General features: G+C 37.9%; 1 protein-coding gene across 1 annotated transcript in view; it reads right to left on the reverse strand.

Annotated features, from left to right (window-relative positions):
- ctif (cap binding complex dependent translation initiation factor) overlaps window positions 1-26,744 on the reverse strand; it is a 130,102-nt gene that overhangs the window by 53,280 nt on the left and 50,078 nt on the right. The window contains exon 8 of the mRNA XM_088911033.1: window positions 11,382-11,458. Coding sequence (XP_088767159.1) covers window positions 11,382-11,458 — 77 coding nt within the window. The remainder of the gene's footprint in view (window positions 1-11,381; window positions 11,459-26,744) is intronic.

Here is a 26,744-nt window from a genome sequence, read left to right on the forward strand (position 1 = left end):
ATGTGCCTTACAGAGTAATATCCCCACCTAAATTATATTCCTGTGCAGATCCCCCAAAACCACCAAGTGGACAAATGGCAACAATTCTGTCTCCACTGCTGTTTAAAGGAAGCCAGTTTGTCTGCATGAAACTTTAAAGTTAAAGCTGAGCTTCCACACAATAGAAGGCTACACTGGGGACTGTAATGTGTTTCTTCGTGGTCTTTGCAGAGATGCAGTTACAAACTTCAAGTCTAATCTGAGCCACAGTGAAAGTATCTGACATTACATACTGTAAATGGCAGCCCTTACATGTAGTACTTCATTGTGAACAAACTGGTTATTGACCCCATGTCTGCTCTTTCAAAGAGCTTGTCTCTACTCCAAAGCTCATACTTCACTCTTCAGCCAGGGCTTCTCTTTAAAGAAAGGTACTTGAGTCCGTCTGTTCAAGTACAATCTCAGGATCAAAAGTTGCTGTTTCTCTGGCTAAATCTTATTTGCATTGCTTCAATACACTGTGTACAACAAACCCAGAATGTACTGAAGGAGAACGGCCTGGAGGGTTTTGATTTAAGCTATTCAAGTAATTAAATGTGCTTGTGTTTATAGTATATAATTTGATTTCATGTATTGAGGACAGACTAAACAAAGGTAACCTTAAAATTTTCTCAAACACTGGCAGTTCCACACTGTGTAATCAGTAGGGAACTACAGCACCAATAATCCCTTGTTTTGCACACTGGAACAGTCACACATGGAAAATACAGTCATGTGAAAAAGAAAGTACACCCACTTTCAATTCTATGGTTTCATATATCAAGACATAACAAAAAATCATCTGGTCCTCACCAGTCCTAGAATTAGGTAAATCTAACCTCAGGTGACAAACAACACATAACAGATTACTATGTCATTATTTATTTAACAATAAATAGGCCAACATGCAGAAGCCATGTGTGAAAAACACAAAGTACACTCCATGATTCAGTAGCTTGTAGAACCACCTTTAGCAGCAATACCTTGAAGTAATCGTTTTCTGTATGAGTTATCAGTCTCTCACGTCGTTTTGGAGGAGTTCTGGCCCACTCTTCTTTTCAACATTGCTTCAGTTCATTGATGTTTTAGGGCATTTGTTTATAGACAGCTCTCTTAAGGTCCAGCCACAGCAATTCAATGGGGTTGAGGTCTGGACTTTGACTTGGCCATTCCATCACCTTGATTCTTTTCTTTTTCAGTCATTTATTTGTAGATTTGCTGGTGTGCTTGGGATCACTGTTCTGTTGCATGACCCAATTTTGGCCAAGCTTTAGCTGTTGGACATTTGTGTCTAGAATACTTTGGTATAAAGAGGAGTTCATGGTCGACTTGATGACTGCAAGATGCCCAGGTCCTGTGGCTGCAAAACTAGCCCAAATCATCACCCCTCCACCACCGTTTGTGGTGATACGCTGTGCTTGGTTTTCGTCCACACATAATGAACAAACATCTCCACTTTGGTCTTGTCTGTCCAAAGGACATTGTTCCAGAAATCTTGTGGTTTGTTCAGATGCAGCTTTGCAAACCTAAGCTGTTCTGCCATGTTCTTTTTGGAGAGAAGGGGCTTTATCCTGGCTACCCTTCCATGAAAGCCATACTTGTTCGGTCTTTTTCTGATTGTACTGTCATGAACTTTAACATGTTAACCGAGGCCTGTAGATCCCTAGATGTAGCTATTGGGTTCTTTGCTATTTCTCTGAGCATTATATGGTCTGACCTTGGGGTGAATTTGCTGGGACGCCCACTCCTGGTAAGATAGGCAACTGTCTTGAATATTCTCCATTTGTAAATAATCCTTCTCACTGTAGAATGATGGATTTCAAATTGTTTGGAAATGGCCTTATAACCCTTCCCACATTGATGAGCAGCAACAATTGCTTTTCTGAGTTCCTTGCTGATGTATTTTCTCCTTGGCATGGTGTTAACAAACACCTGAAAGATCCAGACCACCAAACTGCCAAAAGTTCTGCTTTTATAGAGGTGGTCACACTTCCTGATGATCAACTAATCGAGTGCATTTGATAAGCAGCACCTGGCTGCTAATTACCTTCTTAATTCCTATGGAAGCAGTAAGGGTGTACTTAATTTTTCCCACATGGTTTCTGCATTTTGGCTTACTTTTTGTTGAATAAATAATGACAGTGAAATCTGTTATGTGTTGTCTGAGAGAGGCTAGATTTGCCCCGTTATTTATGCCCCGATATGTAAAACAATTGAATTGAAAGAGGGTGTACTTTCTTTTTCACATGACTGTAAATTTCTTCCAATCTATAAATGCTAATATGAGCTGATAAAAAAAACGTTATAATTGCATCAGGATAAAATAAATGGTACCATTACATAACTAAATTGGGAATTTGAGCAATAGCACCCTGCTGGCAGTGACGATTCACTTTCAGATTACTGTCTGATTGATCTGAGACAGCGACAACAGTGCTAAGAAAGTCCTTATTAATAATACAACAGGTACTTTGTTGTTTTACAGTTGTTTTAGATCCAGGTTTGGTTGGTTTTGAAGTCAGTGATCACAAGATACAGTGACCAGTTCATCCAAGCTAGTCTTACACTACTTACAATGACTTGTGGTCTTAATAAGTCTGACTGATCCAAAGTTACACTGTAGCTATTCACTCAGTAGCGAGAGACTGTTACTTCAAATGTCAATGTCAAGTCATATATGTGGGTAAATGCAAAACATAGCTGTGCATGTTGTAATTTTACAATATGACATGTGTTTCATCATACAGCCCTTGATGTCTGCCACTTCACATGAGTCACACGACACAATGGTGGCAGCTCTATAGTTGTGGAACCTGAACCCACCCTTTTCCAGCACAGTCTCCATACTGTGGGTTATTTCTTATTTCTATTATCAGGCATTGATTAAAGGAAAACATCCTGAACATTATATGCAATCACGAGAGTCTATGTAGAAAACCAAGTCAAACAAAGGTTAAGCAGGAATTGAGCCCTCTAGAATCTAAAGTATCATTTTTAAAACACTGAAGGAAAAAAAAAAGAAAGAAACATGTTTCCTGAATCGAGGCAGTAAGAAGCACATTCCTGTAAATCAAGCCTAATTTCAAACCAGCTGACATGTCGGCTAAATTCAAAACATATGTGCGCTTCCAAAAACAGCCATTCCTCTCTGGGGCTAAACTTCAGTTATGCTTTGCTCTCAGTTGCAGTTCTATATTAAACAAACCAAGGAATAAAGCAGTTTAACATAGAGTGTTTTTTATGCAAGGGGTGTTTTTTAGAGGGGTTTGTGGGGGGGATTTATTACTACTATGTAATTCTCCTTTTTCTATTCATGTATTTCGAATACCGGAAGGCTTGGAGCACAAACTCACATTCTGTAAATGTTTTTTTATGCGCTTTAACACAGCCTAAACAAACCCTTCTACTCATCTCATCTGCCGTCAGTGCTCTGTACCAATTTACTAGCAGCGTAATCCAATAACCTGTACTGACAGCATGGCTACTGTACCTCACCTTGACACAACCTGACAATACATGTTCAATTTTTAATGTTTCATTTCTTAACTAAAAGAAGAACTGCTGACTCTTCTAAAAGTCAAGTAGGTAACAGAACCCACAGTATTTTTCTTCACATGAGCATTTTTTACCCTAAAACAACACATTCCCAAAATAAACAGGAACCAAGTATGCATTGTGAACTTAACAGGCCATGTTCAGACAACAATGGGTTGTAATCACTTTTGGTCGTGGCTTCAGTGAAAAATATTAATATAGGCAAAAAAAGAAAAAAAACATCAGCTTAGGTAATTACATGTTAAAACAAGAAAATTAGATAAAAGAAGACCAACTTCTTTTACTGACAGACCTGACTATGCAACCCATAAACCTGTAACAGGAACACAAAAAAGTCCTCTGGAATGACAAACTAAACTGTTACCACAAGGTCACAAGGTTCTGGGCATTTGAAGTCAGTGTTCCCAGAACATTGCAGTGTGCTTCACAGATATTGCAACAGCATTGCATCTCTTCTTTGTGTTTAGTCTTTCCCTCTCAGACAGTCTCCTGAATAGTTTTACAATGGCACACTACAATTTTTAAACGTATACATTATCTATCACACCCTGACCAGGAACAATGTGCACTAGACATAAGTTTCCCGGAAACACAGCAGATCAGAGGGAGGAAATACTGTATGGTTGTTTTATTGGTATTGTTTCAGTGATTCTGCAGTTGCGCCATCTACTGACATATGTCTGCTAAAGCCCATGCAAAGGTTATGAAAAATGTTTTACTCTGAGAACAGTGCACTACAACACAGAGAAAAGTCATTAACACTAACAACCATAAAAAAAATAAATACTGTTTTAGGCAAAATGTAGCATGCTGTTGAGGTTTCCGTTTTTCCTTGCCAACTCACAAACTGAATTGTAAACTTCCAAATGTTTTGATTTCACAGACATTTTTGCATTTTTATACATATTAACTTTGTGTTGCTAGTTAATAAATTGAACAGTCCCAGATTCTTTTTAATCTTGCCTCAACCTTTTTTGTCACCTTTGCCTTGTTCTGATATCGAATTTTTCAATTACATTGCATGATTTTGTGACTGTACTTGGATGTTTTGAGAACAAGCTGTCTAGCTGGTTCTTTTTACCGTTTAACAAAATCAGAACACCAATTACTACATTCTCTTAAGAACTGGTTTAAAAGCAAAACAGCATTGCTTCCAACTGTATCAGCCACTGACAATTACAGCATCAGCTGGGAACCTTCCAAGAACTCCTTGCTAAACTGTTTACGTCATTCTTTTCACCCTAATCACTGAATTTCAATTAGAAGAGGTCCTCACACCACATCAGGAGTGACCAGCACAGACTCTGAATATGCACTATTTTGCTTTGCCATCGTACATGTATTCATTGAGCTCTGCATTCAAAGATTAACACCCGCTGCCAGACAGTGTCAGCACTCAAAAATCCAAAGGCAGAACACTTGCTATGGACAATTTTCTCAAGACGTCAATAGCTTGACCTGGAGAAACACTGACCTTCTTGAGTTTTTCCCCCATAAATCTTTGCGAAACAGAACTAAATTTCTAACATTCAAAGGCCATTCCTTCGGGAGAGATATCATGAAAAAAAAATGCCAAACAATGCAAAAAAGGAGTTGAAAAACAGAATGAGAGCACAATTACATCCAAGAATGGGAGGGCTGGTTTGAGCTTTTTCCTCTTGATAAAAGAGGCTACACAAGTGAAGGGTGATATGGGCCAAAGGGAGGCCTGGAACCAGCCTCCCCTCCAAGCAGGATTAGTGCAGACTTCCATCACCGCAGCTGGGGACTGTATTTACACCAGAGGCACAAGACAGGGACACAGCAGGAGCATTCATCAGGCACATCGGTCTTCTTTTGACTCCGATACCCGGCCACACTCTTTATGAAGTCGTTAGGAGAACGGGGTGCTATTGTCCTGGCTGCTGATCGCTAAAGCAAGCATGACTGGTTTTTGAAGAGGTGTTAGAGGCGGCTTCATCATAATTTACATTCTGCTTTTCTCTAGAGCTAGAAAACTATGACTCAACAGAGGGTGAAAGAAATCCATGGCCCTCAGTTAGGACCTGAGTGCTAAATCTGGGGAGCTATTAGCTAATAGCTTGATTGGCTTGAGAGTCTATTGGTACACATAATAAAATCCCCAAACAAAGAAGCAGCCATTCAGTACTTTTTTTAAAGCAAAACTAAACTGACCATGAACAGCATGAAAAGGCTTCATGCAGTCCTTAGAAACCACACTTTGCAGTTTATAACATCGCAACCCGCAGAGGATGTGACAACCAGCCTCCAACTACAAGCAGGTGAAATTCACGTGAAAACTGCTTCATAAATGCAAATTTTATTTTAATCAATTCATTAAATTCAATGCTTAATACAAACACAGATCAGGTATGTAATTAACTGTGCCCTTGCCATATAGCGTAGGACGCCTGTGCATACCCTACTGAAATTCCACAGATTCTTATACTGTTTAACAAGACAAAAAGACCTTCCTGTAATAATGACCATATGAATGCCATTCAGAAAATACAAACATCGCAGGAAAAGAAGTTTAAAATGTTTAGACCAGAAGCCTGAGATTGAAAAAAAAAATTGTTACTATCATAGCTATATGTAGCAAAACACCCAATAAAACATATTAAATTTAACTGGCTCTTGTTGTAGAAGTCCACTGTAACATTTCTAAAAGAAACTGGGAGTTATGTTACCAAATGAAGGTGAAGATCAGGTCTGCTTAGTGCAAGTTTTTTTACACAATGAGTCATATCTGTTGGGACAAAGTGCCCAGTAATGTTTTCCAAGGCAACTCTGGGATGCCTCAAGAAACAGATGGCTGAGATTCTACCACAGCAGCAACCAGTAGAGTACGATGGGCCAAATGCTCCTTTTGCATTTATAGCTATGGTGTTCTAAAGCTCTGCTATAAAGAGTCTGGCAGTATTTCACATTACTTCATGTTCACACAGTAAGAATGCTTTACTCATCACCATTACAGTTATTTGGAACATGACAGTATTTTTGTCCTCATAATAAAAACAGCAATGCGAAAAAATAGAACAGCAGAATGAGCAGAGTTTTCCAAAAAAAAATCCGGTTAGTGCCATGGACAAAACTACATCATAGCTGTGTATTATAAGAAGGAAAAAGTGTCAGAGAAAAAAAAAACAGAACAGGCTTTATATCAATGGACAACTGGAGTAATCTGGACTTATAAATTAAAAATAAAATGGGTCACTTTTTATATACATTACATTTCTGGAAAATGAGAATTTTATTGACTTTGTCGAAAATGACCAAAATGTTACAGTAGATGACAATGAGCGCACTGAACATCCAGAGCCTATTTTATCATTAAATTCCTGTTTCATTGGTCAGGAGTTTTCACAGTTTGCCCTTTTCACAATGGTTTGCTCTTCTAATTTATGAGGCATGACAGATTTCAGAGTGGATATGGTCGGACAACTCCAGACTGGTAAAAGCTAGATAGAAAAGCAACGTGTTAAAATTATTCTGCTGTACTGAGTGTCATTGAAGAGGAAAGAGATAAGGTTGTGGAGTGCACAAAATTAATAAGCATTGGAACTGCAATGTCTGTGTTATACTGTATATCCTGACTCAAACAACTACCTACTGTACTCACAGTTACTTGAGATTAGAAATTTCCAGGATGTCATTTTGCGGAAGTCCCCCCCTCCTTCACGCCGTTCCCACACTTATCTCTGAAGTCCTTTAGGGGCCCTTTGAAAAATCAATGCCCCGTAGTGTATTCTGCACTGTCCTTCATGGTCAATAAAAAGAGGAGTTGAATCGTTTGACGTCATGGTATGTTCTGTGCAAAGGGTAAAGATTTGTCCTTTGTTTAGCCCTTCTTACAAACAAGCCCAAAAGCAAAAGCAGACTAGCTGGCAAAACTCAGATGTTAGGAGCTTGAACACCTTAGGGTAGATGCCTTTAAAATGCTGACCAATCCCAATGCATTGGTGTGGTTTCCATACAATTCAGACTGCGACCCAAGGGGAAAATTATGGCATGATTTATTAACAGCAGATAAAGAAGACTATTTTCTGAAAAGATGACCGAAACCCAAATACAGTATGCTATAGAGCAGTGAGCCTGGCTGTGTCCAGGGATTTGAATTTTAAGTTACAAATGTCTTCGAGAACCAGGATACAAAGTCAAACTAAAATCTGCTGCCACGATGAAAACTTCACAACCACTTCTACTGAATGTGATCTTCAGGAATTTTAGGGTTTACATAGTTTATTATTTTAGGATGGAATTAAAGAACGTTAATGTTCTGCTGTCATTCTAGAGGTCTGACTGCATACATATTCAGCCTGGGTGGGTCTATGTTATTCTGTTATTCTGGTCAGACGCTAGTTTTCTTTTTCAGTATATGCACTGACATAATGATGCATGGTACACGGGTGTATTTGTCTGACTGTGAGTGCACTTGAGACACCTCTAGCTGACTAGGGTCACCTCTGTCATGTCGGGACTTTTGGGCTGGTAGCTTCTCTTAAACCAATTAATTGTGCTCTGTTCCTGCAGAACAATCATGTCCTCTTGTCTGTGACTCAAGAAAAGTTATAGGTGAGTGGGGGCCATTCATCCCATCTAAATTATTTAGCTGCTAGTAGCTAATTGATCCGAGGAACTCAACCAGCCATTTCCTGAAGGAAGCTAGGGTAGCGGCTTCAACAAGATTCAGTAGAACATGATTGATCTAGTCCCTCCTGTTCCAATAATAAATCTACTACCTCTTAGACTGCACTCTTCATCACATCTCCTTATTCCACAGTCCTTGTTTCACTATTGTTCCTGATAAGGTGCACAGAGTATAGACTGGCAATACCTTTGAGGGTTCTGAAAAGTTTAATCAAAGCTACGCTGTTCAATATTAAAGTGATTAAGTAGATCTGGCTATGTGACTCAGATTTAACTGTTTATTCTACCTTGTGTCAATTCCAGAACTGAAATGCTACTGTTATTTTCACTGTTTGCATGTTGATCACATAAAAACATCTACCAAATTAATACATGTACAGTAAATGCCATTCAAGATCTTTATGACACGGGAACTAAAATTGAACATAACATTCAAGATAAGATCTTAGTAATAATCTGTACAATTTTAACTTTACTTGATTTATATTCTACACTCTTTATACTTATTTGCTGTTTTCTCTCATACAAAGTATAGAAAAAAAGGGAAAGAATGTCTGCAAATACCAAAATTCATTTCATAGGTAGCATTTTCAAGCTTGTTTCTGCTCTTGCATAAAGGGTTTAGTCTTCTATAGAGTTTTCTAGTCCTGTTTTGGTATTTTCTAAAATGTGACAAATCTGCTCAGTCGATGCTTTTCCTTTGTTAAGTAGTTCACTATAAACAGATGTGAAATTACTTTGGCTATAAAGCTAACACTGTAGGCCAAAGTAGTAGCAGTTCAGTGTTAAAAACAGAGGTTAACTAATTTCACTTTATAACATGCTTTGTCTTCTTCTTCACTGCCTCTTAGTCAACACATTTACTGTACTTCTCTTCCCTTTAACTGCTCCAGACATCTAAATAAATCTGTTAACATTTAGATTGGACTACATACAGGTGTAATATTTTATGAAATGCCAACTTACAGTACTGCTCCATAATGATCTCAGGAAAACTAAAGTACTACAGGCCAGTTTTTACAAAGATGACAAGGCCACGAACAGAATGACATTTTACGGCATCTTTTTTTTTAAATTGAGAATTGCCAATTATTTTGTTATACCCAGTGATTTGGTATTCCCAACTGTTTTTGACATGTCAGCTCATGGAAACGAATCCTGTAAACGCACACGGGGAGAATAAAGAAGTGTAGGCAGACTCCGATTTGCCCACCTTGAAGCCACTCAGGCATACACAGTCCCATACTAGAGGTTCATAGCTGATTGCAGGAGAGGCATGACCCTCTCTGACAAGCCTGCAAGCGGTCTGGAAGTCTTAGGTTTCAATGTGTTGCCATTAGCCAAAAAGAGCCGTTCTGACCCTCGGCAGCCCTCAGACTGTTTGGTAAACTCCTGGTCACTGTCGGCTAGAGATATGATCCAGACTCAAACCTGCTACATCTGGATTATAGAGCTAAATCGTCACTCAGGAGAATCCCATTTCTGGTTGTGCCACTGTACCAACACATACCCAACCCTGTCTTGTTGTATTTTAATGCACTTGAAACTATGCATACAGAGCAGGGACATATAAATATTTGTTTAAAATTAATTTTAAGAGAACCTTTCAAAGCCACCGAAGGGCACCGGTGTAAAATCTGTAACTGAATTGGTCCTACTCAGTTCACTAATAGATGAGCAGCAGAAAAAGAAAAACAGGGAGTAGAGACAGTGTGAATTCCCCTGAAGCCCTTGAAGGCTGGATGAATACAGCTTTTGTGTGGCGAACTGCTACACATCCATTCTGCTTTGAAGTTCCATCCAATCAAGCCACTTCCACCCCCACCCTCCTCCAAAGAAAAAAAATGACAGCGAGAAAGAGAGGATAAAAATCCCAAATGTTTTGTCCGCGGGACTGAGCACATGCTTTTGAAGTGTGAATGTTTGGGAAGGAAACTAGCAGGAGCTGCCTGAGTAATCAAGGGCTTTAACACAGACCCCACCTCGCGAATGGGCCTTCTGTCACTTCTAGGTCTGTGGCTGAAGCAATTACATGGCTCTCTTTGTGCTGCCTGCTGCAAGCTTTGCAAGTCTTAGGTCCAGGACTAAGTGGAGCCTTGATTTCACACATGTTTAAAAGTGTTTTATTTTTTAAAATTACTATTTAATTACTTTCCATTGTTAGGGCAACTTTAGTATAGTTTGTATAAGTTATTGCTCACGTCAGGAAAATAACACTGCAATAATGCCATCAACTCTCAAAAGGAAACATAAAGGAGATAAAGGAGATTGAAAAACAAGCTACAACCTCAGTGAGCCTTATCAAACCCTCGTCCAGCCTCAACTTGAGCCTATGTGTTACATCTGGTCTACTTGAGTTGCAAGTCAACCTTAACACACATAAGGATAAATGGCGTTTCCATTTTGATCCCAGCAACTTGGATGTAGGTGATCATTTCACAAAAACATATTGAGGGTTTATTGGGGATTTCAATTCCGCAAACAGAGTATTTAAAAACTGCATCAACACTCTATGCTCACATTTGGTATTCCATGATATCTGCTAACTTTCCTACGTCTAGTGTAGACCACACATCTTATAACTGACTTTAAATTTGAGCAAAATTCAAGAAAACTTACATTATGGTAGAAACAAAAACATTTTCTTTCCAGATGCTACCTAGCGACCATGAAACATTTTCCACTAGAATAATTTATAAAGATGTTTTCTGTCTTAAGAACATTGAATCTCGTACATATAAAGGAAAATATAAAGAAAAACATACACTGAAGAGGAAAAGATAATTATTAAGATTTGAATTTGACTGCACATCAAATTGCTGACAACTTAAGTTGTTAAAAGGCTACGGGGAGTAAGTCCTTTAGTAAAATGCATAGTTTTTCTCTGTATATATTTTTTCATATTCAGCACTCTGAAGCCAGCATTCCAAGTCTGTAGCACATTTGACAAAAGATTAGAACAAAAAGACCATTGTGTTCTGAGGGTGTCAAGAGACTGCACTCACTTTTAAAATTGTTGTACAAAGTTAATAGCGGCAAATTTCATTCACCATCTTTACTGGTGCTAGATGAGATCTATGCGCATCTCAAACCAAGGTTACAAGGGTAAACTGAGAAGGAAAGGGATGAAAACTGTAATATGGAATACTTCTGCTTACCGTCTGTCAACCCTCTTCCTTCGGAACAGTTTTTTGGTGTGGGCTATTTCAGCTTCATTGGACAATGGTGGATATACCTAAGGAAGGGAAAGGAGCAAATACCGAAATTACATCAATTCAGGCTCATTACACACAGAATAATTAAAGTAAAAAGCAAAGCCAAATGGTTGATGTCAACAGAAAGCACACAAAGTTACAGATTCAGCAAATCTCATTCCCACCTGCCACATTACCTCAAGTGGTTCATGAAACCACGTACAGTGAAAAGAAAATAATTTCATGTTTGGGGTGTGTAGGAAAAGGTGAAATCATGAAATCCCTTAAAAGAAGAAAATGGAAAGGGTTCAAGTTCCTAACCACCTCCATTTCAGCCAGTATCTTGTGTGGAACAGTCTTCTTTCTGTTTTCTGACTCAACCATTCATCTTGATGGAGCTTGTGCTTGTGAAACGTCAAAATGTCAGTTTTGTTTTTTAAAAACTTACCTTTCACATTATGTGTGATTTTCAACATGTCCTTCTTTGCTGTCCATTTGCCATGTTAACACAACATGTCAGCAAATAGGAAATTTAACAGTGGCGTACTAGCTCAAGTGTTTAAACAGTTCCCCAGCAGGCTCCCAATATCAAGCAGCTATCTATGAGATAGCTCTGAAGACCTGAAGGAAACACTGAATGCATCATTTCTCATGCAGAGGTATTTTAAACCTTTTCACCATGTCTGATGGTGACAAAATCTGACCTCATTTTTTTTCTAATCATAAGACTGTATTAAAAAAGTATTATTGATGGATGTATCACTAAATAGTACATACATGAGGGAGTATTCACTCGACACTTCTTATATCATGAAACACCCACTGTGACTGAACACACCTATTCTCAACAAAAATATAGACATAGGAATAAGACATAGGAAATAAGCTATTTGGAATGATTAATTTTGCATTGAAAGGGACATTTGCAAAAACAAATAGTACATTAGCTTTGCTTGTTCTGATTTTTAGACCAGAAATATCATGAATACTATTACTTTCCCTTTGTCCTTCATTGAAAGAATGTTAACCGTCAGCAATTTAATACTGTTGAAAACAAAATGGAGCACTTGCATTCTTTAATCCAAAAAAAAACATGGTTCCCCAAATAGACATTAAAAGGCTTTAAAGTCAAAATTCAAAAAGTGTTCTTAAGGTACTACACCCTCTGTTAAATTTATCTAAAAGTCTTGACAGACAGATCCTGTCTTGCTATAAACCGCTAACCCTGGTTGCCATGGTTACAGATGCACTACAGACATACTATCAGAGAGGAAGGGGAAAGAAGGTTATTTTCTCAAACAGCTCTGGTGGAGCTCATGGTTCAAACACTTACTGGCGTCATTATCTCCAGATCAGAAAAGTCTGCACAGGAAGCCATATAAAACCTACTGCTCTGTGGCAGCCTGCTTCCCTCTAATCCCAAATCTCAAATCAACTAAAATCGACTGCAGTACAGATCTCCTTAAGAACCACAGTGCCCTTTGCCTGGTTTCTCTTTTGCATGTGTCTTGTGCAGCCCTAGGTACAGCGTTCTCAGCCCAGCAGAACAATACTGGTTCTCCACTCTTTAAAATATAAGGTAGAAGATGGAAAAAAGATCAGTTTAGTGGCACTACAGCTAATATCAATTAAAATAACTGAATTGTAAAAACAGAAAAAAAGTTTAAAAGTAATGTTAACTTGATTAAGAATTTAATCAAATTCAGATATAACACTCATTGTACAACAGTGTAGTCATCAATGGGGGGGGGGTCACCACTAAACACACCCTGTAAAGCAAATACTGGGTTGTCTTCTGTTAATCTCAAAGAAACTAGCTTTTTTTTTGCAAGATCAGCCATATGAAAGTTTTCCCAGTATTTAAGTTTGAAAAACTGTCCAATAATTCAGAAATCTCCAAATAAATCCCAAGAAATAGAGCAAAACCCTTTATTAAAATTCTCTCTCAGGAAAAATCAGGCAGTAAAACTGGGCACCTGAGACAGGAAGCAGGGTTTCTGAGGGAGAGAGTGCATTACTAGAAAGGCCCTTCACCTTAAAATTCACACAGAAAAGCAGTTAGGCAGGAAGAAACGTTAAAACACTACCTCAGGACAGCAGCTTTCCACTTGATAGAAGTGACCTTAAATGCAAAAGCATTCTGTCCATTTTTGTTAAAGATTACAAGGTTTCTGTAGGCGCTGAGTTGGTGTGCTTAAGTGCAAATGCATTTCTTTTCTAAATTTTAAGTCAAGGGCTTTTGCTGAAAAAAAGAAGAACAGATTTTCAAACTTCTTTCAAATTTTCAAAAGAAGAAAAGGCAGTTGTGTCTGTACTACTTAACTGCGTATTTTTGTAGATTTTTGAGGAGCTTCAGAACACAATATTCAATAGATGCTGAATATTTCTGAGGTTAAGAATGCAACACTTGACATACTTAAATGCTTAAAACAATTGTTGAATTATGATGAAAAATAAATTTAACCTCAAGCATTGTAAATTCAAATATAAAAAAGATTAAGCTCAAAAGAAACAATATGCATTTAATTCATAACTTGTCTTCCAATTATTCTGTACATTTAAAAGGTCAAAAAGAGAGAACATAAGCTATATATCTACTGCTATACAGTATATCTATAATAGCTACTGTTGCTTTGTTCACAGATATTAGTTGTTGTAACATTGTAACCAGATGGCCATCTGATTTCCAGATGGATTTTTAAAATGGAAACCTGAAAAATTGAAATAATCTAAATGTTTATATGCCAGCTACTTGTAAATCTGAAAAAATAAAATATTTTAAAAACAGAACAATGAAGAGTGAACTCTGAACATATGTTATCAGGAATGAAATAAATGAATTTTATTTGGTTTAATCTCCTGCCATGAGCTAATTAAGTCCCAGTCCAAATTAAAAATGCTGGTCTAAAAAGATAGACTCCCAGTTAAAAATACACATAGCCCAGGAAGCTAGATGAACATAAAAATGCAGAAAGTTTAGATTCGTCCATTTTCCCAGTCTTTAGAAAAATATGAAGAGCTACTTCACTGTTTCACTAACGAAATGTGATACCTTTTTTTATAGAAAATTTCTTCATTGCATGTATATCTGACAAATAAACCTCTGGGCTCTTAAACACATCAACAAACCCTTCATTCACTCCCTAACAAAATGAAAGCAGTCCCGTTTCCTAGTTTAGCCCAACTTGTTCACCCGTTAATGCTTTTTTTACTTTAACTCTAATCCACTGTGGTAAACCTTTCAGAGAAGGACTTCAGGTTTTACCAATGGGCTTCTGAACATTGTGCAATGGCACTTTTTAATATCTGCACCGTCTTTACCGACTAACCGTCTGACCGATGACAGCGTCCACATGGAGCCCAACCGGTAAGAGAGAGACTAATAGAAAGCCAACCATGACATGAAAAAAAAATTAAAACTGAATAGAAACATGCATCTCAAAACTGAATGGGTGCCCTTTCACACAGAAGTTGACAGAAACCTGAACTGACTGCAGACGTGACAGAAGAGACGTTGAGAATTTTGACCAGGAAACCCAAACAGACGAATTCTGCTCTGCTACTCGGCAACAGCTACAATACAGGACACAAGCCAAAGGGCTGGAGGTGAATTGGGGGGGGCGAGGGGGTTCCGTCAGAGTTAACTGCCTGATGCCCAATGGCCATGACTCCAAATGGTTCTAATCAGGAGCCGATTTTATCGCATTTCCTTAGAGACAATTTCACTAAATAAATGTTTCACTGTTTGTGGCTTTTTGTTTACTATGAACACAAAAACTACAGTTCTGCGCTGAAAGTTAAACCTACACAACACATTTAAAGACATAGTCAAGAAAAAACATATGACCACAAATTCATGTCATACAGAAAACAGCCGACAAAAAAAGATGTTAAAATAAGAGCAACTGGCTCTAAAGCATTCGCAGCATGATGACCCTTAATATAAGGACAAGTACAAGTAAGAGGAGGTTATTCTGCCCATCAAGTCCATTTGGTATTTAGAAGCTAACAGATTCAAGGATCTCAACTAGCTGTTTCTAGAAGCCAGGTTATCAGTTTCAACATCATGGCTGGGTAGCTTGATCCATGTTCCCACAACTCTTTACCGCATACATCAGTAAAAGTAAGGTGAGCTTTGTACTACAATACCTGCTAATTTAAACATGTACTGTATCATTATATGTTTAATGCATGGCAGAAGACTCACTTGTAAAAAAAAAGTGCAGGCCGCTCTTTTAAAGTGGAAGTATGTGCATATAAAAGGGACTCTGTATAAATGCCCATACATAACTCTTATTAGTTCAGCGAGATTTGCATTGTTCAATCCCTTTCTCAACCAAGAACAAAAAACTCCATAAAATGGAATGCTGAGCTAGACGCTATTAAGACATTTGCAGAACCAGAATGTCAGTCTGGGGCCCTTTCTAAACAGGAGCAAGATGTCCTCCCATTTCTTTGACAGGTTCATCTGTTCATCCAGGTAAAGGAGCCAAAAATGAGTCATTTCTGTCTAGCAAGTTAAAGGGTTGAAATGCCTGGCTGCATAAAAAAGAAGCCTTGCTACAGCCGTTTTAATCTAACGGAAAGTACTACTTGCAGGTTTGCTTGTAGCTGGTTAGGAAGACACTAGTTACACACTGATTGGTAGAGGGCTCATGTCAGAATTTTGCTACTGTTTGAGTGAGTTATTAGCAATGTAATAATCTTGCCACATCATAAAAATAGAACTGCTCATGCTTTTGTTCCCGGATTTTATTCTTTTGTCAGGATTTTTTATTTTTGTGACAGAATTGGAATCTTAGAACTTACACATTACCTTGGATACCGTTTTAACTAAATTCCATATTGTTCCTCTCAGTGGACTTGGTTTGGAGAAAGATGTTGGGACTGGTAAGTTCATAAATACAGGGGAAAATGTTTTATATGTTCGCATCTCAGTTAGTTCTAGCTGTTTTTTGGCCAATCATTTTTATGTCACATGCTGAGGTTTGTTAATTGGTTTTGAGGTGTGATTGAACACAAATTCTGAACACAGTCTCCCTAGAAGCACAAAAACAGTGCTGACCCGAATCCAAGGCGACGGTATAATCTAGCTCAGGATTAGGTATGGGGAGGGGAAAAAACAACAGCTACAACAATAGAAACAATATCATTTGAAAAAAGTTGTTAAGACTTACAAATCTCCTTGAAGTGCAGGTTCTCTCTCAAAGATGAATTACCAGGTAAGCTTCTCTCTCATGTTTTCCTGACGTTTTGGGGCTTCTTGTGTGAACTTTTTAAATGAAGACTCTTTGATATTTTTTATCAGCCTACAGTCATCTGCTCAGAAAGGCTAAGACCCAAGATGCAAATTGCAACCCTAGCTAAGTTCTGCATGACACTACTTTCAAGCTACAGTGATTAGCAAAACTGTACAGGGACTCATCAAAACCAATTAAAGGGTATGATGCTTAATGGCAAGATCGCATACTGCATCTAATGAGTTCAATTCCTGAAACCTTATAATCATATAAGAGCAAAGTTCTTAAATACACTGTCTAGCAATACACCCTTCCCTTACCAACCACAGGGGTTACGATCTAGAATACCACTGTGACTGATAAAACCGCAGTGTGGCAATATGTGGGTATATGGTAAATATGGCATCAATGACAATCTTTGAGATTTTGCCCTTAAAAATTACAAATACAATAAAATGAAACTTGAAAATGAAAATAAACATTTTGCAAATTTATGAAAGTAATAAAATGCTATAATCATTACAGCAGGAATTATAAAATATAACAAAAGAATTGAATATACTTAAGAGAACACTGAAATTATGTGTGCAGGATATTGTAAAACAGCTTGTTGTGAGGACACAAGTGAGATGTGTGAGGGAAGTAAAATGACAACACAGAACCAAAAGATGGTGGAGAAGCCAGGTGCTTTTTAAAAGTTTCAGTGGGCCAAATGTATGAGCTAGTGGTCCAGAGGTTGGGAAGATAGGAATTCACTTTGTAAAATATGTGTAAGAGAGTTCTGGGGATGGCTAAACTGCGGTTGGTGAGGGAAGGCTGTACTATTTAGGGGCAGATCACACCCAGGTAAGGGCTAAGATGCCTGACAGTGCAATCATATTCTGTATCTGGGAAGTTTAATTTCTAAAACCTGCACAACAATCGATACAGAACAATTTTTACAAATACCACATACCGGGAAAGGTAGACACCATTAGTGTTAGTGCGATGTAACATAGCTGTAGACTAATTCCAGTTTATTGACCAAAAAAGGCAATCAAATAAAAAACATCAAATCTTCTTTAAAATCTCCTCTAGATTATTTTCCCCAGAGTCTGTGAAGAGAGGGGCATGAGCAAAAAGGCTCAATGTCACCTTGACAGAAGACAGGTTAATATAATGTCAGGGAGAATGGGTCATACACAAGAAGAGTATAGTTAGCTGGATTTCCTGTGTTTGGTCATTCAGAGCTGAAAGATCTATGGCCATGAGGAACTGGAAGTTAGTGCTTCACTTTACTTCCTTTAACCACTTCCATACTCAGAACCTGCAGATTTCAGCACACCAACAGTGTCTTTTTTATCAAGCTTTCAGTGGATCTCATTTAGTCATTTCTTGAAGGTTATCAGCCAATCAGCTTCAGCAGTATGCCATGGTGTCTTGTTTCAGATACCCAACACCCTTTCAGTCAAAAAAGTGTCTCCTGCTCTCAGTCCAAAATTAAGCTCCTTGTCACTTCTACCTTAATAGGCCCTCTTGTTTTTGTTTCCCACTTTTGAACATAAGTAATTCATTAGCTGGACTCTGTACATACAGTATGTCTGAGGATTTGTAAGCAATCCCTTCAGTCTCATCAGCTCGAAACTGAAGAGATTTTGTCCTTTTTTAATACTATCTGAGCACGACACTTTTTCAGATCTAGAATTGTTCTCCTTTTAATTCTTTTAGGACCAATGTCTGTTTTACAGTACAATGACCAGAACTGTACACAATATTCTCAGTGAGGTTTCACTTCTGTGTGGTAATTGAAGATCCTACAGTGCTACTGAAATTATCATGGATACCCACCAGTGCTCAGGTTATTTCTGTTGGTCTCCTCTCGTTTATAAGTGGAATTAATTCCTTATTTCATGATATGTAGTTGTGCAGAGAACTGCTGGTACAAAATGGCTGCCACATGCCAAAAGGTACTAAACTTCAGTTACTGAAGAGCAAACTTCACGTAAGGCTCTTTGGAACCCAAAGTGTTTTAAAAATTAAAAACTTTATGCTGATTATTAAGAGTTGTAAAATTGACTGATTGATTAGCACTCAAAGAAAAACATCCCACTTGTTTAGAACTCTCTACCATTCCAGTTCTCACTAGAATAAAATGATCAGTCTGCAGCCAGCCAATGAGGGAAACGTCATCCAAAGAAAACAAACTAGGGCTTAATCCACATTATGATCTCTTCACGTATCCAGGCAGCCAAATCTTTCATGTTTATTCGACTCTTTTCGAAACACATTCCTGGCTGGCCAGTTTCATAGATTAATTCATCTTGTCAGGAGCTGGGTACTTGGTCCGAATCAAGATCCAACAAATCTGCCGACTGATATTCTTTGAACTCGCAGGCATCTTCCCTGCGGAGAATGAGCGAACCTTCATTTAATGCTCAATAGTGTAGGGGTGGGGAATGGAGGCTTTGAGAGTATGTTACAAACAATAAATTACAATTATGCTGTGTGAAAAGAGGGGTAAAATACTGGTTCCAGAAATCAGTTCTTGAGAAAGAAGAAATTAGCAAGTTCCCAGTATTTTGTAAAAAAAATCATAAACAGAAAAGGGAATCAATGAAATCCAAATCAACCAACCTATGTACCATCGCTGAGAAACACAGTTTATGTATACATGTCAGACGTAAACTAGAAGAAGCATTTGCTGGTGATCATCTCAAGCTACAGAAGCTTGAGATAATATCTCATGTCCTATATCTTAATTAAGTGTAGGTTAGGTATGGAAACATACTAGTCTTAAAAGCCAGAGAGGACTGCAAGATACTATCTGAAAGCATTTGCTGATGATTCAGGCCTCAAATGTGAGGAGAATTTAGGCATCTTTTAGTGTAAAACACAAGTTAAAGCAAACCTGAATGCTGTATCAATCAAATAAATATTTAAAAAACTGGGTTTGCTGACTGCACATGTCTTGAGAAAAGTCAGCGAGAACCAAGTTCTACTTTCCAGTTTGATATCTGTCTCATTTAAAGAACAAATGAGGCAGTGTGTCATAAAGAGCTTTTCACCAAAGATGATAAAGTCCGAGCTGTTAGCCAGTGCTAGCACACTAGTTCATTTTCGGAAAAGGAGGATGGGAAACTTTATAACTAAGTGTAACATAGATTTAGCAAGAATGATGCAATGTTGTTACAGATTTGTGTTCCTGAGCAAACTGTGTACAGTATGTAGTGTAGCTAATTAGAAAAGCTATTACATGCATCTCCAGCTGAGAAATTAGTAGTGTCCTCTCATCACGAATAGTGCCATAGACATGTAATAGATGCCAGTTTACCTTGGCTATTTACAGGCGTCGACAGCTTTCTGCTATCTTTTGCCCAAAATAAAGGCAGCTCAGCTCTACAATTCTCTATCCATTTCAAAACAAAACATTCCTCAATCTGAAAACATGTACAAGTCAGCTGGTAAATGGCATCGAGGCAAGTATGACATTTTTCTTACCACATGCAGCTAACAAAATACCTCAATACATCAACACATCCTGTATTCAAAAAATGAAATATAATTAGCAATACACATTTCAGCAAGGGAACATATTGATCTTTCACAGATCAGTGAAAATGTTTATATTTGAAAGGTGAATGATGAGCTGTTTAAGGACTCAGAGAAAGTCCATTATGACACAGGATGATTATGTTAAACTCATCCTTTTGCCCTCGGAGAGAAAAAAGAAACCCTAAGAGGAGTGGGAGAAAACGTTTGTGCACAAATTAATGCAGAGATATGTGTACCTTTGCATATATGGTAGCACAGTGCAACTCTCTTAATGAAGAGCATAACATCATCTTAAGTTTTGTAATGTGTCCTCTGAAGAAAATATTATGCTTAAGTTACTGATGTCTTCTGAGCAGAGGGAGCCCCCTGTGTGTTGTTAGCTGACTGTTGCTTATGTCACCAAGCAACAGTAATGCTGTTGCTAACATAACCTGACTTCATAGCTATTTATATTGGAAGGATATTCTGTTTAGAAAAGCTACATCTCTTCGTCTCTGGGCCTAATTAGGCTGCGGCCCAAAACTGTAGGGATCACCTTGCATTAGATGTCTTCTCCCATGTGGGAAATTAGTTCTAATCATCAATATTTCTTAATTAGATTTCCCAAAAAACGTGCCATACACAGAATGCATGCTATCACTTCTCCCTCCCCATCCTCAACTCCTTTCTTTTTTTCCTTACATCTGCACAGAAACAAGCCAACTGACTCGAAATTTGACAGATCATGTTGTGACTTAACAACCACAGCCAACTGGCTTTTACCTAAACATTAGCTTTCCCACTCAAAAATAAAATCCTTCCAAGTTTCCTTGCTGACTTCAAGATTAATATATTTGAGCAGAAAAGGTACACTAGAAAACGAAAATAAAAACAGGAAATCTTAGTGAATGTCTTTCCAGAGTGCGTAAAAAGTTCCAGTCCTCGCTCAGTATTAGAAAAGCAAGCTTTGACTAAAGACAACCCCCTTGAGAGTGTGAAGATCCAATATTGATTATCCTTTTTCTTCTTTGTCATTGTAAGCCAGTCACAATTCCTTGCCAACCCTGGCATCAGAAAATTGCAATTCAGAAAGTGACAGGGATGCTTTTGGTCGCTAAAACACTTTGGTAAAGTATCACTGCTCATCAAGAAAGAACAATGTCAGTTTGATGTTTTTTATAATATCATCATTCATCGTCACAAAATCTGTTGAACAATGAATAAAAATTCCATATCTTTTCCAGAGTAATGATGCATACTCTTACTGCGCTGCTCAGAAATTCCTTTATAATTTCCACCTGAAGAAAAGGAACAGTGGAGAAGTGAAGACATAGACATAACCAGAGTACGTAGAGCAACCTTCACCCTACAGGATAACAAAATAATAAATGCGCTTGCCTCAGATAGGCTGATACATGACAGCAGAAATTCAGCAATATTCAGAGCTTGCAATGCAACTCATATCCCACTACCAGCTATACACGGAAAGAAAAAATGTTGAAACACTGCATGTAATAAGACTTCTAAAATACAGAATACGTGCCAAGTTCATTACACTCTTCACCTTATGAGGATATTATGTGGACGGTTATGAAACCACAATGGCAGTCTTCAGAAAAAAAATAAATTATGATGTAATGACGTAACGTAATGTTAAACTGAGCAATAACTTTTTAGAAAAAAAATATACAGAAACTTAACACACCCATTACCACTAGCTATTTTTATTATCTGTACCTTCGTACTGTAAGAATGTCTTTGTGACAGCATTTTGACATTTTTAAAATCTGATTTTCACCAACACAACATTACTCATGATGTCTCCTTGGAATAAAATAGGTATTCACCAAAAGATTACCAATATAGAAGATGGGGAGAGTTTGTTAAAGAAGCATTGGGCTCTCTGTCTAAATATTCCTCTGATCCCAGTAGAAACACATACACAAGGAAGGCAAAGCAATGGCTTAACTGTAGGAAAGGTTGTGTGAAGGGTCAAATCTTCTGCGACTTCGACAGTTTCACCATCAAACCCCTGTAATGCTGCACCCTAATGTGACAAAAGCATGCCATTTCTAAGCATTTTTGAAACCACTGCTCTGCTTTCTAATCCAATACAGCGAAAACCAGTGGGGCTTCCTAAAACAAACTAATTTTTTTGCTCATGAAATACATGCACCAGGAGAATTCTCTGTCAAATAGCTCCATTCCTCCTTTATGTTTTCCTTTCAAATCCATTCTAATGGCCCAGTAATGAGCACTTCAAAAGCTCAGCATGAAACTTCATATGGCCATGTCTGTATGCTCACAATATCTAAAAATATGTATGGAAACAGAGAATAAGGAATTCTTAGTTATTTATCCCAAAGCAGTAATTTACATTTTCTTTCTTTTGGAATTCATGAATGCAGAAGAGTTTGACAAAAGATGCAACCAGCCATTTATGCTAAGATTTTGGCTTTCATCCTGCTCTATAGTTGGGCAGGAGGAAGTTGTACGATAAATAAAGACTGCTCCAGCGGTCCCACATATACCCAGTGAATTAATGCCCAGCACAATAAGGTTTGCACTAAGGCTTACCCTGGGCAGCCTGGTAAGCACACCTACAACCCAATTCAATAGATCCTCTCTTCTAATTTTCCAGGGTTTTATGGATTTTGAAGTCTGAAGCCTGTTTTAAAGCAATGTATAGGTTTTGTTTTGCCTGTTTCAATGGATCTTTGAAGGATATGAAGACAATTCTTAGATTGGTTTGATGCTTTTTAATGGCAAACACTGATGCAGACCCATCTGTCTGGAGGTTGTCTATTCTAGCCATTCATTTCTTTTCACTGGCTTTTTTTTTTTCCAAATGATAGGCCATATTATGTTTGGAGTGCTATCCCAAGTGAAAGCTATTTCCTGCTTTGTTGCCATAAGAAAAACAGTGTGTAAGCATAGATTAAGTCATTTTAACCTGCCTGTGGAGGACAAACTTTTAAGTACAGTAATCATTCTGTTTACCCGTCTCCAAAACATCTCCAAGCAGCAGAGTGTCTTTTGCAATATGCCTCATGAAAAGCAGTAATGTATTCTGTCATGCTGCTTTAGCACTGACTTCCAGGACACGAAACCAAAACATTTCCTGATATACAACATGTACAGACTGTATGATATATGGCACTCTGTACCTGTACATCATTTGCATACATGTTGTCCCTGCTTTTCCGTATGCTGGAGATATTCGGAAAGCTGGGATGGAAGATCCCATAAACTGTAATAGTGATTTCTCCCAGCAACTAAAGTGAAACATACTTTCCTTTAATCTTAAAGCCTTCATTATAAACCTGATGCATTAAAACTGACATAGCACATACTGTAGTGTTTCAGCCACAACACCAATATCTTTTATTCAAGGGTCCTGAGTGGATGAACCAGTAAAGGTGCTCAGAGCAGATTGACCTCTAGGATGCAAATTTCACATCACTAGCTGACTGCCACTGGAAATCCTCAAAAAGGAGCACACAGCTGATCCTTCTGCAGATATGTTACAATTTTTAGCAGGCTGAATATAACAGGTTGAACAGAATAAAGACTCAGATTTTTGCAGTATCTATTTTACATGTAAAGCAATAATGAGGTTATTACTTCCAATTAGGGCTTGAGATGAGAAGTGTTTTGCAGATGTACAGTAAAAAATGCACTGTTTACTCTATTCTGCTACAGGTCAATAGAAATTATATATAGGGCTTTACATGAGATAGGGTGACCATTATTTATTGCACTGTAATAAAAAAATCATCAATCAGCTACACTGCCCCTGCTCTGGGCAAGCCCTGTTTAAAAGTACAAAAGATCACATAAAATACTCATAGTGGGTCACACTGTGCGCATATACAGTACATTACCTTAAAAAAAGAAAAAAGGGATTTCACTAAATCCCTGAAAATTTAGCCAGATATTTTGCACATTTATATAAACATTTAGGGATTTCCTAGTTAAATATTTAGGGATTTTTATGAAATCCCTGGTTTTTACATTCTTACTGTAGCATATGCATCTTTGGGCCTTTCTCCAAAACAGACTTGTTACTCAATGACAAAAGTGATTCATTTAAAGACGTAATTTCCCTTTTCTTCTTGTCCCATTTCAAACTAATCGTGTCTTGTGTTTTTTTTTTAAGTTGGAACCACTGCATGAACTAAAATCAAATTCTACTTGCTATGTATCTGTAAACAGGCATATACAGTCCTATGTACAGTAACTCATCCAACTTCTGTATCACCTTGGAAACAGAAGAGGCTTAAATTGACAAATTCAGCAATACATGTTGACAACGGCAATATATTTATCAAGTGTATCCCTTTTCTGTACGTGAACCAATTCGTCATGAACCAAATATGCCAATTGCCCTTTAAAGTTGAAAACTTAATAAAATCTAAAGATCTAGCATACTCTTACCCTTCTTTAACATGAACGTTGAGATAGAATTTTACTTTTTTTACACACTAGCTCAAGATCTACATCCATACTACTAGCAAACAGGTTATCGGTTTAACTCTAGAATTACCCTATTTGTGGGCAATTTTCCCAATCAGCAGGCACAACACACCATATACTGAAAAACCCCTTTTGTTAACAATGAAGGTCACATTAACCTTGACTCAAGAAAGCCAAAAAAATTATTCTGAAAAACTATAGAAAATATCAAAAGGCAGTCACAAAAAGAGAGAGATTCATTTTTCAGTGGTTACTGATAACCAAACACTGATTAAAAGCAGTTGCCTAGAGCTGTGCAACAGTTTCCAACTTCACTGTTCTCAAGGGCACAAAGCCAAAAAAATCTTGAAAAGCACTTTTCCTTTCCTTTCATTTATATTTTACCACGTTTTCCACACCTATTCACCATGTCTCCAACAAGCTCCCTGGGAGAGGAATAACAATATATAAAACATTAAAAAAAGAAAAGTTAAAGCTCAACACAATTTCGACTGAAATCCAGGAAGCTTGGAACACACAATATATGGGAATAATAAAGAACAGACTGGAGACTGCAGTGCCTTACCATAATAATCATGAATATACCTCATGCACTACTCATGAATATAATATCACAGGGTTATTATACAATTACCCTCAGCTGGAACAGTAGCTGAAGGCAGAACGATGCAGTCCTGCAGTTCCGGTGTCACAATGAATTTTATGTTAAAATTTATTTTCCACTTACAAAATCTTATAAAATCATTTTGCAGATTTCAGAGAAAATAATTGCTCGTAATCTTTATTTCAAAACATTATGCATGCACAAAATGTTGACTGATTGACAATCAACTTAATTTTCAAACCTACACTGTCTGTTTTGTGATTGGTCATTTTGATCTTCCACAAAAAAACAAATTTACCTTAACTAGACAAAGATTGGTAAGGCAATAACTAGAGAAAATCTAACAAAATATTAACTTTGCTTACATTATATTTTTTAGAAAGATTCAAATAAAATCTCAATGTTGTCAGGATCAAAATAACTTGTTATTGTGGGAAAAAGTCATTTTGATCACTTCTGCAATATCCTAAAGTGACTTCTAATGAAGTTCAAATATTCAGTCTGGACAGCAGTGATCCTGCTCTCATTATGAAATTTTGAAAACCTCAATGTACAAAATATGGTCCCATTCACATTTTTCCCAACCCTGATAACTGGGGTACAACTTTTCATTGTTTTCTCCAGCGTGGGGCATTTTTTTTAGATTTTATTTTCTACCATACTTGTGTAAGTACAGGTAGGGGAGAGATAGTTGATACGAAAGGTTTTGTTCAGAAATGTCTCACAATAATTAAAGTACTCGCTGTTGTGCATGGATGGGGTAAAAGCCGTGATCTGATATTTGCTTAAGGTTCCAAGAAGCCCAGGGTTTATCCTCTTTGTAGCATGGGGTATTATCAGAGCCTGAGCACTATTACAACAATTATTGAAACATTTTAAAATGAAGGATCTCTAATTGAATCAGTGAATGCCTAAATGTTTGAATTTTTTGGCTGTGCTAATTTCAGATCTTACAGAGATGTGAATGCAAGAAAAGCTTTACTTCTTAATCACCTCCACCCCTCATCGCCCAACTCGGCTTGAGTCTGTGAAGAGGGTGGGTCGTCATGCGCCGAGTAGCTTTCTTTTCACTGACTGTCTGATTCCAAGATGTCTGCACACCGTACGGCCAACACCAGCGGCCAATGGCACAGTTCTGTTGCAAAAACATTTGCTGTCTGCCAGTAGGATCCCTCTGAACAATTGCTCTGAACAGTGCAGCACGGTGATGTAACAGAAAGTGGAGAGTTGACAGGAGGAGAGCGGCCCGGGTCTTTTCAGGATTTCTGTGTGTATTTTCAGGCAGACAATGAGCTGTTTCTGGTGCCCGCGTTCCTCACTAGTCAGTCACAGCCGTGACAATGGAAGGAAAAGGGTGTAGGAGGGGGAGGCGCAGCACGTTGACCCTTTTATTGTTCTCCGGCGAGGGGGAGAACTTCCTTCTGTCCAGGAGTCAGTTTGCTTCACAACGTTTCCAGTCAGCCCAAGACGCGCGGTCATATTTGTGGGAGGAGGCGG

Source organism: Atractosteus spatula, chromosome 3 (assembly GCF_055471065.1).
Source record: "Atractosteus spatula isolate fAtrSpa1 chromosome 3, fAtrSpa1.hap1, whole genome shotgun sequence".
Classification (NCBI taxonomy): Eukaryota; Metazoa; Chordata; class Actinopteri; order Semionotiformes; family Lepisosteidae; genus Atractosteus; species Atractosteus spatula.